The following is a 12,753-nucleotide window of genomic DNA, read 5'->3' on the forward strand; positions in this document are numbered from 1 at the left end:
CTGTACTTTCCATACTTAGCAGAGGCCTGGCTGCGGGACGCACAGATGCTACTCACTCGTGGACGACTTTCACTGTTTGTAACCTGTACATGAGACGGTCCTGGAGCTTCTCCATCATGCTGCGTTTGCACAGTTACCTGGGGTTCAGTCTGGATTACCTGCTGTACTTTAGCATCTGGCACACATGCTGAGCGAACACCTCTCTTTACCACATCTGCATAAGACACTGCGGCTGTCTGAGCACTGCTCTGCACTTCTGGACTGGGAATACTTGTAACAGACACCTTTACCTGCTCACCGGTCTGAGAAACATTTACCTGTTCTTTCTGCTTTTGCCATCTAAGCTTCTGGGACTGCGACCTTTGACCTTTTCTCGGCATTTTGTTGAAGTACAAAGTGGAACTTATATGTATACACAAATGTGAACAAAAGTCAACCTGTAAATACTGAAAAACTAATTACTTTAATGACTATTAAATCAAATTTATCAGAATTAATGTAAAAGGCTGACTTAAATACAAAGTCAATATAAAAATTCTTTGAAAACACTTTGGTCTGTTTTATTGTAACTTTTTCAAAAACTGTATATTATTACTTCTTATATTTTTTTTAACCAGACTGGATAACAAATAGGTCTATACTTCTGTAATGTAATATGAAGAATAAATCTCACCAATCAATCAACAGGCTATAATAAAACTCTTAACTTTTAAGTAGACTGTGTAAATCTTTCAGATATTTAAAATTTAAAGCAAATATGAGCTGTGATGGTGTGGTGATCAGATGACAGGCAATGGGGATTCTTCAGCTGGATGTTCTGCAGCAGTCAGGAAACAGGAAGTCTGGGTTCTCAGGGCAGCCTCTAGATGATAACTGTAATTGAATACTTACACTGAGTGACAAAAAAGGGTTTGTCCTTCAATAATAATAGTATAAACTTGTAGTCAAATGTTATAACCAATGAAACAGACTTGAAAATGTATTTGAATCAAATTTAATATTTATGTGAATATAAGAGTCTGAATTACAAAATAACCAGATTATCTTACTACAAATATATCTCAAAAAAGGTGTATATAAGTTTATATAATTTATCAAATTGCACTTGTAAGCCAAACTATCAGTGTTTATTTCAAAGTGTAATGCAAAATTAAAATGACAAATGTAGGGCTCTGTAAGTAGTTTCTACAGTGAGTTCTACTATACTGTAATTCTATTACTGTATATTCAACTTTTTACTTGTAATTTCCAGCAAAATGACTGGATGTGAGAGACTTTAAAGACAGGAAAGATGGAGCAGTGAGAGCGGAGATCTCTCAGAATTCTGAAAACAGATCGACGAATTTGAGGTAACTTCAATTTCCAAAAACTTGGTTTCTTGTCAAACTTAGATTTCTTGTCAAACTTAGATTTTCTTGTCAACACAGGTTCAAGCTTGTCAAAATTAGATAGAGCTCATGGCGGAGAAATGATAGAAGATAGAATGGCTTGTCAAAAAAGATGGAGCAGGGAGAGGGAGAGTGATAGGACAGACTGAATATGCTTGTTAATTGCTTGTCAACGATAGAGGGAGAGGGTTTTCTGCAGCAGGTCACCTGTAAGACAAAAAGAGACTGGAATTAGGCATATTTTCAATAAACATGGCTTTCAAGTATTTTTCGGACTATAAGTCAAACTTAAAATTCTTTAGTTTTCTCAAAAATTAACAGTTTACCTTATGTATTAATTCTGGCTGTGCTTGCTGACCTCAACCCAATTTTATGTGCTACACGGCGCTCTAACATCTGTCAAAATGTTTTAGTATGACTTTGGAAAGCTACGAAGCTGCACCGTTTGATGGATTGTTGGAGCATTACAGCTACAGTAGTCAGGTGCCTCGCGGAGTAATTCGTATTGTGCTTAAACATAATATTATGGTGTGTGTATGAGGACCTGGCATCTGTTTAGAGACATGCGTACGAAGCAGATTTCAAACTGATCAATCCACAAATCCTGAAAAGTGAGTGCATTGTTCTGTATTTTATGTCTTACAGCTGAACAATGTTGAGAGTTATTGTAATTGAGTTGAATAAAGTTTGGCTTATCTGTTTTGTTTGGCTTAATGTGCCTTAGAATTCATTGTGCCTTACAGTCCGAAAAATACAGAACATATATATATATATAATTACACACTGAAGAGTTGTACAGCACATTATTAGATTCAACTGAATGAAAATGTTTAACATAATGGTGGAACATTTCTAAGGACATTTTTGTATTCTATTAACACAATAAAAACAAACAGAGTCTCTAAACCAAGATGTGGTGCTACAGTAACTTACTGTAAACATTATGTGGTCAAGCTAAACCCACACAATGAAGTTAGAGCAGACAGTTTCAGACCACCTGCTTTAAACACTTCACATGCACTCAACTCACACTTATGACACATCACATGTTCCTAAATGCCCAAAGGTCTCAAATTCCCGTTTCTGTGTGTACTTACCTGGTACAACAGTATATCATAATGTCTGGGCAGCCGTTAACATAAAAGTAAAAAACTAATTTACTCAGTATGACTTATGCCAAAATTAAAAATTTGGAGACAGATGACTCCTATACAGCAGTTTCTACATATTTCAGTCAAATATGGGGCATGTTTAATACACACCCCGCTAAAGCTACAATAAATTTAGCATGGCCGATATTAGGGCCTAATTAAAAATGTAGTATGATGATAAGCGAGTTCTGTAAGTCTGGAAATGTTTACACAGACTTTTTTAGGATTTGATGACTTTTGATAATCACCAACAGCTGTGCTCACTCACAGCACTAAACTGAATCTCCTATGATGAGAAACATTTCCCAGCACTGCACCTCAGACAAACCTTTACTTACCAGACTTGAGACGATCAGATCAGCAGTCTAGAGAAAGGAAACAATTCATCAGATCACTGTTTGATGATTCAGACTGTAGAGCCTCTTCACACACAATCCAATTGACTGTGACACAAATTAACTAGTAAAATCCTCAATTACTTTACTTTTTTAAGTTCACTGTAGTCTAAAGAGGAGATAATTGAACTGCAGGGTCTCACATGGCTTTAGCATGTGTAATAGAAGCATTATTACTACAGGCACCAATATTTGTTGTCACAAGTGCAGGATACACCAAATATTTCCTACACAGAAACCTTGTGGCTCCAACATTTTCTACAACAGGTCAGTGCTAATAAAGTGTGAAAAAACACAACTTTTAATGTCCTTTCAGGTTAAAAACATTAAATACAAAATAATTCTTTAAATCAGAAGCAACAGAAAACCTCATCATGTTTTGGTTAGTCTGATATAAATATGCAAATCCTAAAATACATATAAATATTGACATGTTACCATAACAGACTTGCACCATGTTTTGTGATTAAAATGAAATGTCTTAAAATATTACACTACAAAGTCCTTTCATTGTACCAGTTGCTAGGAATATTTATGTATTTTGCAATGTCCCTTTTTGGCAACATTTCTATTTAATTTCAAAACACATTATATTCACTAAATAAGTAATAAACCAATTAGACACACTGGCTGTAATGTACCTAACAATGTCCACTCACACCTCTGGTTCTCTTTGTTTTTATTATTGCTTAACTGTTAAAGCTATTACTTATACCGAGTCAGGCAAAATACTTCTACAGTGTTCTGACTTTAATGTAATACATCAGCAGAATTTGACAGACAATATAAATCAATACCTGTGCAGCTCTTAAGTGTTTGAGCAACCACTTATACTGACTCCCCTAAAACACTTTCATTGTTTTGTCTGCTACTTAAATCCACAAACATAAGTAGAAAATGAACACCTGGATAAAGACATCTGACATTTAACTATGTTTGGATCTGATGAGCCATAAGAAATTTAAATCATACATAAATGGGCTATTAAACTTCAGGGACATTTTCAGGGACAGTCAGAGGCCCTGTGTGGGGGCTTTGCTGCTACAGGTCACAAATCCTGTGTTTTTGCCAATCAATAAATGGAAACATATCACAAAAAGTCAAACTACTGTATGCAAGTCGTCAAATGTGCTACACAATGCCAGGTTTATACTGCTTCAGTTACAATCACTGTTTACTTACCAGCAAAGGCAAAACCAAAGATCTCTTTCACTCTGTGTAACAAAAGACAAAGCACAAAAATACAGAATGAGACAACTCAGATCAGCATCACAGTCAATACTGCATCACTCTGTGTAGTCCAAAAGATTCAGTACACTTCTTTGTTTACCACAGCAACAAACAACTCACCTCTTTTTTTCTACACCTTATTAAAGATTACTGTCTTCATTAAGGTAATATGTGGTTTCATCCATTTGTAATAAGCCACACAAGTTTCTCAGTTATGTGATAGCTCTATTAGTTTGGTTCTATTAGATAACACAGTAGATTTAATAAGCAATGATTTGCTACACCTAGCACTGCACACTTTATCAAATTGTGACATCACAATTTAAAAGCATGAACAAACATAAATGAAAGCTTGGGTGATATATTTGTAGGCTTCAACATTTGAGTTGGTCTGCATTCAAATTCTGCTTCCTAAAAATATTATCACCTGCAAAGAGTGTCATTTAGTTTATTTTAATATGTTGTTGTTTTAAATATCTACATACACACTGCTGCATTTTATTTATTTGAAGGTGGCCTTTTTTGTATGTCATCAATTTTTCACAAAGTGAGAAGTTAAATAGAGCTGCAAGTGTAGGTTTTACTTAAAAACCAACCAACCTGCACAAACAAGTGTTTGTTAAATACTTCTTAAAATTTAACTAAAAAACTAAAATTGATTAATTAAAAAAAAACTTCTTGTTAAGAAATGTTATTATTCTTATATTATGTGTTTTATCCTCACTCCCTCTCTCCCTTCTGTTAATTAACAACACAGACACACCGGCACAGGCACGTGACTCTTTTTCTCCCGGCCTTCAGTCAGAGGCGGTAAAATGGCTCCTTGAAAGTTTTTTTTTCTTTTTTTTTTTAACAGAACTTTATTTAACAAACAAAGAGTATACAACATACAAACAGATGAGGTATACAAAAGAACAGAAAATGAACATACAAAACCAGGGGTAAAAAGAAAAAGGTAATAATTATATGAAAACACACAAAAATTCATGGCTCCTTTAAAGTTGCGGGAACTGCTGCTTCAGCAGCTAGTCAGTGGTTCTAAAATGGCGGCTCATTACCTTATAACCTAAAGATTGAGGCCGTTTTAACTGACTGATTTGTGAAGAGGAGAACTAACTTCAGCTTCCCTAAGAGACTCAGAAACACTAACACACCGAATGAACCAAATTTAACACAATAACTGTGTTAAACAATCAAATGAACCATATTAATTTCACACTAGGCCTATAGGAGCTAGGCTAGGCGTTAGCGCTTAGGTTGTTAGGGCTCGCATACTAAACACTCCTTTTAAATACTAAAATTACAGCGTTTCACTAAAAAAGCAGCCATTGTGTTACTTTAACATGACTTATACTTCGACTGGCTTTATAAGTCACTAACAACAACTCGGTAAATCACTCAAACAGCTTATAGACATTTTATTTCAGAGAAGAGAAAAAGACAAGCAGGCTTACCGGCAGGGATCGAGCAGAGAGTGGGCGGAGATTCAGGAGTCAGCCAGAGACGTACAAAAGAGGCATTCACGGGTAGTGGGAAACTTCGCCGTTACACACAATTGGCATTGAAAACGTGAAAAATATATGTAGATTTAAATATTATTATACTAGTTTTTTTTTGCAACAAAAACCAACTAGCAGAAGTTTAATTCTATAAGTTTAATAAATGTTTCAAACAGGATTCTTTGAATTTGAAATAATGGTAAAAGACATAAATAAACATAAGGTCATTATGTTAAAATGTACTGTATTATGATAGATTTATTTAACTGACTGCAGAAATAAGAACAGTCTTCTTCTGAAAACCAACACCAAGGAGCTGGTGTTGGTGATCGCCTAATCATCCTCACAGGACAGTAGGAGCTGCAGAGGCTCACCTCACTGCACTGCAGGAATCAGAGGTTCAGGAGGTCCTTTAACCCCACTGCCATAAGACTTTTTAACAGTGACTCCTGACATGTTCATTGCACATTTATTTCTTTTATTCTAATACATATTGGTTGTAATCATATGAATTCTGACCTAAATGGACTTGCACCCACTTGTTCACCCCTGCTACAGTAAGGTAAAGCTGTGGCTGTCTCCAACAAGACTCTTCAGTGAAGGTTTTAAAGACAACCATCTAAACTATAGCCTTAACAGTTACACTTTGTGAAACCACATGTTAATGTAAAAATCATATTTGTAAGAAAAATCGGTTTCATAGAGTGGAAACCTGTTAATACACAAAGACTTGTTCTCAACTATCAGTAATTAGTGCAGGGGTGGCTTTTACACACACAGTAACAGAGAGAGAGAGATACACGCTTCAGCCAGCACATAGGCAAACACAGCACAAAAATTAGGTAAAAGTGAAAATGACTGGAGTCATAGGAAGTGTCTCCTCTTGAACACAATGAGCTGATGATGGAGTTCACCAGACCTATAACATGGTGCTGGTCACTCTGCATAGATAATAATAGATTTGATTTATATAGCGCTTTTCAAAGCACCCAAAGCGCTTTACAATGCCACTATTCATTCACTCTCACATTCACACATTGGTGGAGGCAAGCTACAGTTGTAGCCACAGCTGCCCTGGGGATAAGATAACACAAATCCTATGATTTAGCAAAAATACTATAATTTAGGAGAAGTACTAAATGTGGCATCTCATCTTCTTCTTCTATTTTCATCTTTATATTTTCAGCTATATCTATGACAGGCAAACGGCCTGGATGTGCTACTCAATTTGAATCCACCAATCAGAGAGTCTGTTTACTTTTTCCCACCAACAAACCTGCACTCCTCACACACACACACACACACACACACACACACACACACACACACACACACACACAGTCTATTTCTCATATCAAGGATTCCACTCAAACAAACGGCCATAATTTCCTAACCATGAGGGCTAGAACTGTCATTTTTAGAACGTTTTGTTCAGAAGAGATGGGGGAATCTTCAAGTGTTGACAATTTATCATTAAAATGTGAATTATTGAAGATATTTGACTTGTAATGCACCACAACTAAGTAGAGGCGAGGCATGAACTACTTTGACTTGCCCTCAGCTGGCTGAGAAGCCATGGAGGCCTCAATATCCAAATTTGAATGTGTGAGGCCTCAGATATGATTGGCTGGTTGGGATGTCGTGCATGCCCTGATATGTAAATTTGAATATTATAGTCCTCACAGAAGATTGACTCCCTGGGGAGCTGGCAGAAATGTATAGAAATACTATAATTACCCAGCAATACTGCATTTAGTAGAAATACTATGTTTTAGCACAAATCTTATAAAAAGCAGAAATACTGTACTATGATTTGGTGGAAAATCTATAATTAATCAAAAATACTATATTTGGCAGAAATACTATGTTTTAGAGGAAATACTATATTTAGTACAAATCTTATAAAATAGCAGAAATAGTATGATTTAGCACAAATGCTGTATATACCACAAATCTCATAAAGTAGCAGAAATAGTATGATTTAGCAGAAATGCTGTATTTAGCAGAAATACTGAAAAGCAGCAGAAATGCTATGACTTAGCACAATAGTAATAACTTAAATAGAAAAATTGGAAAAGCAAAATGAACAGCTGAAAAAATGCTAAACATGCTAAGGGTCCCTCAAATATAATTGTTAATTGAAAAAAGAATAAATCATCAAAAAAAGTATAACAGTCACACAATCACAAATATGGACACATATGGAAACACACAAGCACAGAGAAATATATTGAATTTAAATCATACAATAAGATGCTCCCATAAAAACTCTCTCTCGCCCTGTCTTTCTCTCTCTCTCTCTCTCTCTCTCTCACACACACACACACACACATACACACACACACACACACACACACACACACACAGGGAGAGAAAATCAAGTTTCTAGGTCAGACAAGCAGCCTGGGAGCTGCTAAATTTGAATCCACCAATCAGAGAGGCTCTGTGCTTTTTCCCGCCAAAACAGGTGCACCTGTTTTTACACACACGCAGCACAGAGACAGGATTTCTGCAGTCTATTTCTCATAGTCAGGACTCCCCTCAAACAAATGGCCATCATTTCCTAACCGTAGCGGCTAGAACAGTCATTCTTACACCGTTTTGTTCAGAAGAGGTGGGGGAATCTTCAAGTGTTGACAATTTATCATTAAAATATGAATTATTGAAGATATTTGACTTGTAATGCACCACAACTGAGTAGAGGCGAAGAGAAAACTGCCCTGACTTGCCCTCGAACAAAGTTTTGTAACTCTAAATCTATTTGGAGTATCGATATCATTGTTTCACCGTAAGAGACAGCAGGCTTTGGTGAACAGTCATGGAAATTTCCAGGTCTCTGTGGGAATCCATCAAAAAGTTATGACGAGAGAAAAAAGTCCCTCATTTCCAGAGTTTGAAATCTGAAGAAATCTAAGCGAGGGACAAATTTCCTACCCTCAAACAAACCCAATTCATGGCCAAATGGTAATAGTTGAGAAAAAAATTATTGAATTGTGAGCGTCAGGAGTGTCTGAAGATATACTGGGACAAGCCTCATGTTTTAACTTCGCTTCGTTAAGGAGATATGACGATTCGAATATGCCTCTCATGACAGAAATCAAGCTGTGATTTTGACCAAACTCTCCATTGACTTTGTATGGAGACTTTTCCGACCTTGTGTTGGTCTGAGGAGATTTGGCAAAATTCTATAAATCCCACAACAATGACAGTGACATTTTCTGAAAGCCAGCAAAAATACCTACGTTTTGATGTATAATTTGTGGAAGTTGAGTGAAAATTGAGCAAGTAGCAAGAAGTTGTTCGGACATGAAGAGAAGATTGCGAAACTTACAGTGGCTCACTGAAAGCCAAGTGCATAGCAACCATAACAACGCATGTATTTTCTGAAAAATCATAATTTTGCAACTCAAAACTAAAAGAGGGATAAGATGAAAACGGTAACAGATATGAAAAAGCTGAACCATACATGAATAGCCCAATAATTTGTGAACATTTTAAAGTTTGAATGGAGTTTCTAGGTGAAAGTATGAGGAAGTAGTTAAGTTTCAAAAACAAGCAACTTTTAGCAGAATTTTGGAAGTTTTCCATTCATTTCAATGGGACAAAAAATTGCATAAAAAGCTGAATATTTTAAAAAGTATAATAGCAAAAAATACCAAAAGTCATAGCACCCATCTCCAGAAATAGCAGAATATTTTAAAATTTGAACGGTGAAAATAGCACAAAAATTGTGGAAGTAGTTAAAGTCCAAAAAACGTACGGAAGCAACTTGAAGAATAAAGAATAAAGAATAAAGAGAAACAGGAACACAATAGTGTGGATGCAAAAAGCATCCACACAATAATAATAAAGAATAAAGAGAAACAGGAACTCAATAGTGTGGATGCCTTTGAAGGCATCCACACAATAATAATAAAGAATAAAGAGAAACAGGAAAACAATAGTGTGGATGCCTCCAGCATCCACACAACTAGAAAAATTTGCATTTCCTGCGAAAATGCAGTGTGGATGCTGTAAAGCTGAAGCTCTCTGCTGAAAATAGTTGAAAATAGCTGAAGAAATCAAAGTCAGTGTTTAAAAAGTTGTTGAATTTTAATTACGTTGCAGAACAACATCAAGTTAACAAAAATGTAATAACTTAGCAGAAATGCAATAACTTAGAAGAAACATAACAATTCAGCAGAAATGTTGTAGTTTACCAGAAGCTACAACTTAGCAGAAATGAAATAATTTAGAATAACATAACTTAACATAACATAACATAATAAATAAAAGTAGTGTAACCTAGCAAAAATAATATAATTTAGTAGAAAATTAAAAACTTGGCAGAAATATTACAAGTTATCAGAACTGCTATAATTTTGAAGAAATGTAATAATTAGGCAAAACTGTCAACAGATAACAGCTGAAAAGGCTCAAGTAATCTCAAAGTTACTTGTTTAACTGTTAAAAATTACCAGAAACATTAGAAAAGGAAGAAAATCAGCCAGCAGATAAACTGATGTGGAACAAAACCAAGGGAAAATAACAGAGTTTACACAGCTGGTGAAATCTAAAAATGGCAAAAACAAACAAACAAACAAACAAAACAAACAAAAAAAACCCAAAACAAAACCCACAGAAACAACATTTAGGTAATAAATGCACAAGATGCAGCGGTCAGAGATAAAAACACCCAAAAATAATGTTATTGAAATGCCAAAGAGTGACAGAAAGTTTAGAAAGTAGAAAACCAGTAGTAGAAAAGTAGAACATTCAAATATATTTAGAAACATATGATACAAAATATTTACTCAGTTGTTTCCAATGATTACAATAATGGCATACAGAAATAAAAATCCTATTTGGGATAAACAGAAAAATATTAATAGAAAATGCAAATCAAATGGATCTAACATCTATACAAACAATTGAAGCATATGTTGGAATTGTGAACATATCCTTGTTTGCCATGTTTATGTTTATGGCCCTAAGATGCGCAGACACATGATAGGCTATTAACTGCAAAAATATACACATATATAAACAGCAAGTAAGAGACAAAAATATATCCTCTGATTTGCTGGAGTTTTGTGTAAATACCATTTGGCAAGGATAAACAACATGTTCCAATGCCACGTTAAAATTTTCATAAGCGTCATTTTTTCAGTTAGTTTACAGTTTCCTGATTTTATGATAAATATGGTACCAATCTACAAAATACTGTCGAAATGAAGTCCACATTGTGATATATTTGAGGTGTAGAGAGTCACACAGCTGAACAATCGATGTGCATATTTAAAGAAAGAGGGATCAAATAAAGAACATTATTGTGGAATAAATTACAGTGAAAATAATCACTGCTTTGCGTTAAAGAGTGACTTATGATGAGGTATTAATTGGGTTAACTTTACCTCTAACAGCTTTTCACATAGTGCTGTGACCAGGATGAAATCCATCATAAAGTAACTGTAAACAGTAGAACCATTAGAATGAATGTTATGGTTCTACTCTGATCAAAACAAAAATCAGCTGTGTGACCTGATATAAAATATAAAAGAGGAACACATATAAATGGATGTGACCTTTATGAACTTTTCAAAATGACTTTATATGTCTGACCCATTATCTATATATATTAGAGCAGATGTCGAAAACCACTGTTAGACCTACTCTATACTAATGTAGTTACTGACACCCCATACTAAGGCAGGATTCATACAAACACACATTATTTATTCTCTTAAACATTTTCTTTTTTCACATTTTGAGATTGTGTAATTTCTATAAAGAATATGTGTAATGGTGCAATAGATATAGTTATTTAAATGTCCATAATAATCACATGATCATTTTTGTACATCCTACAATTCAAGATTTAGAGCTGTGTGTTTGTATGAATTCAGCTTGCTATACTTATAGACTTAGATATATTAATCCACTATTTACCCAAACAAGTTACATTGTTTGGGTAAATAGATTGGGTTTGTCCTACAAAATAATTATTCAACAATAAAAAAAAAAAACACAAAAAACATCTAGACATTAATCCAGAGTTCAGTTTCATATGTCTGATATTGTTTGTTAAATCTGGTGACACAAACACAGTCAAAAATTCATTGCTAGTGTGACATGTGGTCCTTTTTGCCTTTAACCAACGATATGCTGGTTACTTGGACCAGTTTATTATTTGCTGTCACAGAGGAATGTTAAGCATAAATCCAAAAGACAAAACTGAAAAAAATATGTTAATTGCAAACATGTTTTTGCTTAGTAAAAGGACTGAAATTACATGGAAACTGTCACCTTAAAGCCTCATTGTAAATATCATCACAAACAGATGTTTTACACACAGTTAACAAAGCTCCACCACATCCGATCACTGCATATAAATCTAAAAGAAAACAAAATAAATAAATAAAATAATAATAAAAAATTAACACAAGGGAAGACTTTTGATTAAAAACTAAGCTTAAAATAAGTGTTACCTTTGAATATTTGTGGGAAAAATCTGATACTACCCCAAGAATTCAAAGCCACACTGGAAACGATAACAGGCTTGCAGCTCTCTGTTCCTGGAGTGAGGTACCTGATCAGTAGCAGTGAGTTGACAGAAGTCGGTGTCTGTAAGAGTGGCCAAACACTGACACTCTGTCCACTTGCGTAGAGTCTAAGAAGCTGGAATGCTGGCACACTGTACGAGCTTGTTCTAAAAATACAGAAAAAGGAACATTTTATTTGTGTAAAGGCCTAAAAACTACAAATAAGTTATACAATGAACAATATTGAAACACCTTATAGGTGCTGCAGGCCACATAACCAGAATCCAGAGCAATCTCACACTCACATGATGGTGAGGAAAGACTTGAGCTCTGCAATGAGGTTTGAATGTCTCAGTTGGGACACTGAAGAACTCAGGAGACAGCATTACCTGCACAGAGAGACAGAGTAGAAAAAGCATAGATTTGTAATCCATAATGTGAATTAAAACTCAAAAAGTGTCAACAAGTATAATCATTTGAGTGTATAATTATTTATGCAATAAACAGGATTTAAATTAATTAAATGAATTAAAAGCAATGCCATTTTTTTTTATCAAGGATAAAGAATC

The 12,753-nt window shown here is 34.8% G+C and overlaps 2 protein-coding genes across 2 annotated transcripts in view; both read right to left on the reverse strand.

The window, feature by feature from the left end:
* The window catches only part of LOC134646702 (uncharacterized), a 108,482-nt gene extending 108,364 nt beyond the window's left edge, over positions 1–118 (reverse strand). Inside the window, exon 1 of the mRNA XM_063500561.2 lies at positions 57–118. Coding sequence (XP_063356631.2) covers positions 57–118 — 62 coding nt within the window. The remainder of the gene's footprint in view (positions 1–56) is intronic.
* Positions 1–12,753, reverse strand: part of LOC134615675 (E3 ubiquitin-protein ligase TRIM21-like) — a 411,823-nt gene that overhangs the window by 115,971 nt on the left and 283,099 nt on the right. The gene's annotated exons all lie outside the window — the stretch shown is intronic.

Source organism: Pelmatolapia mariae, linkage group LG3_W, assembly GCF_036321145.2.
Source record: "Pelmatolapia mariae isolate MD_Pm_ZW linkage group LG3_W, Pm_UMD_F_2, whole genome shotgun sequence".
Taxonomy (NCBI): Eukaryota; Metazoa; Chordata; class Actinopteri; order Cichliformes; family Cichlidae; genus Pelmatolapia; species Pelmatolapia mariae.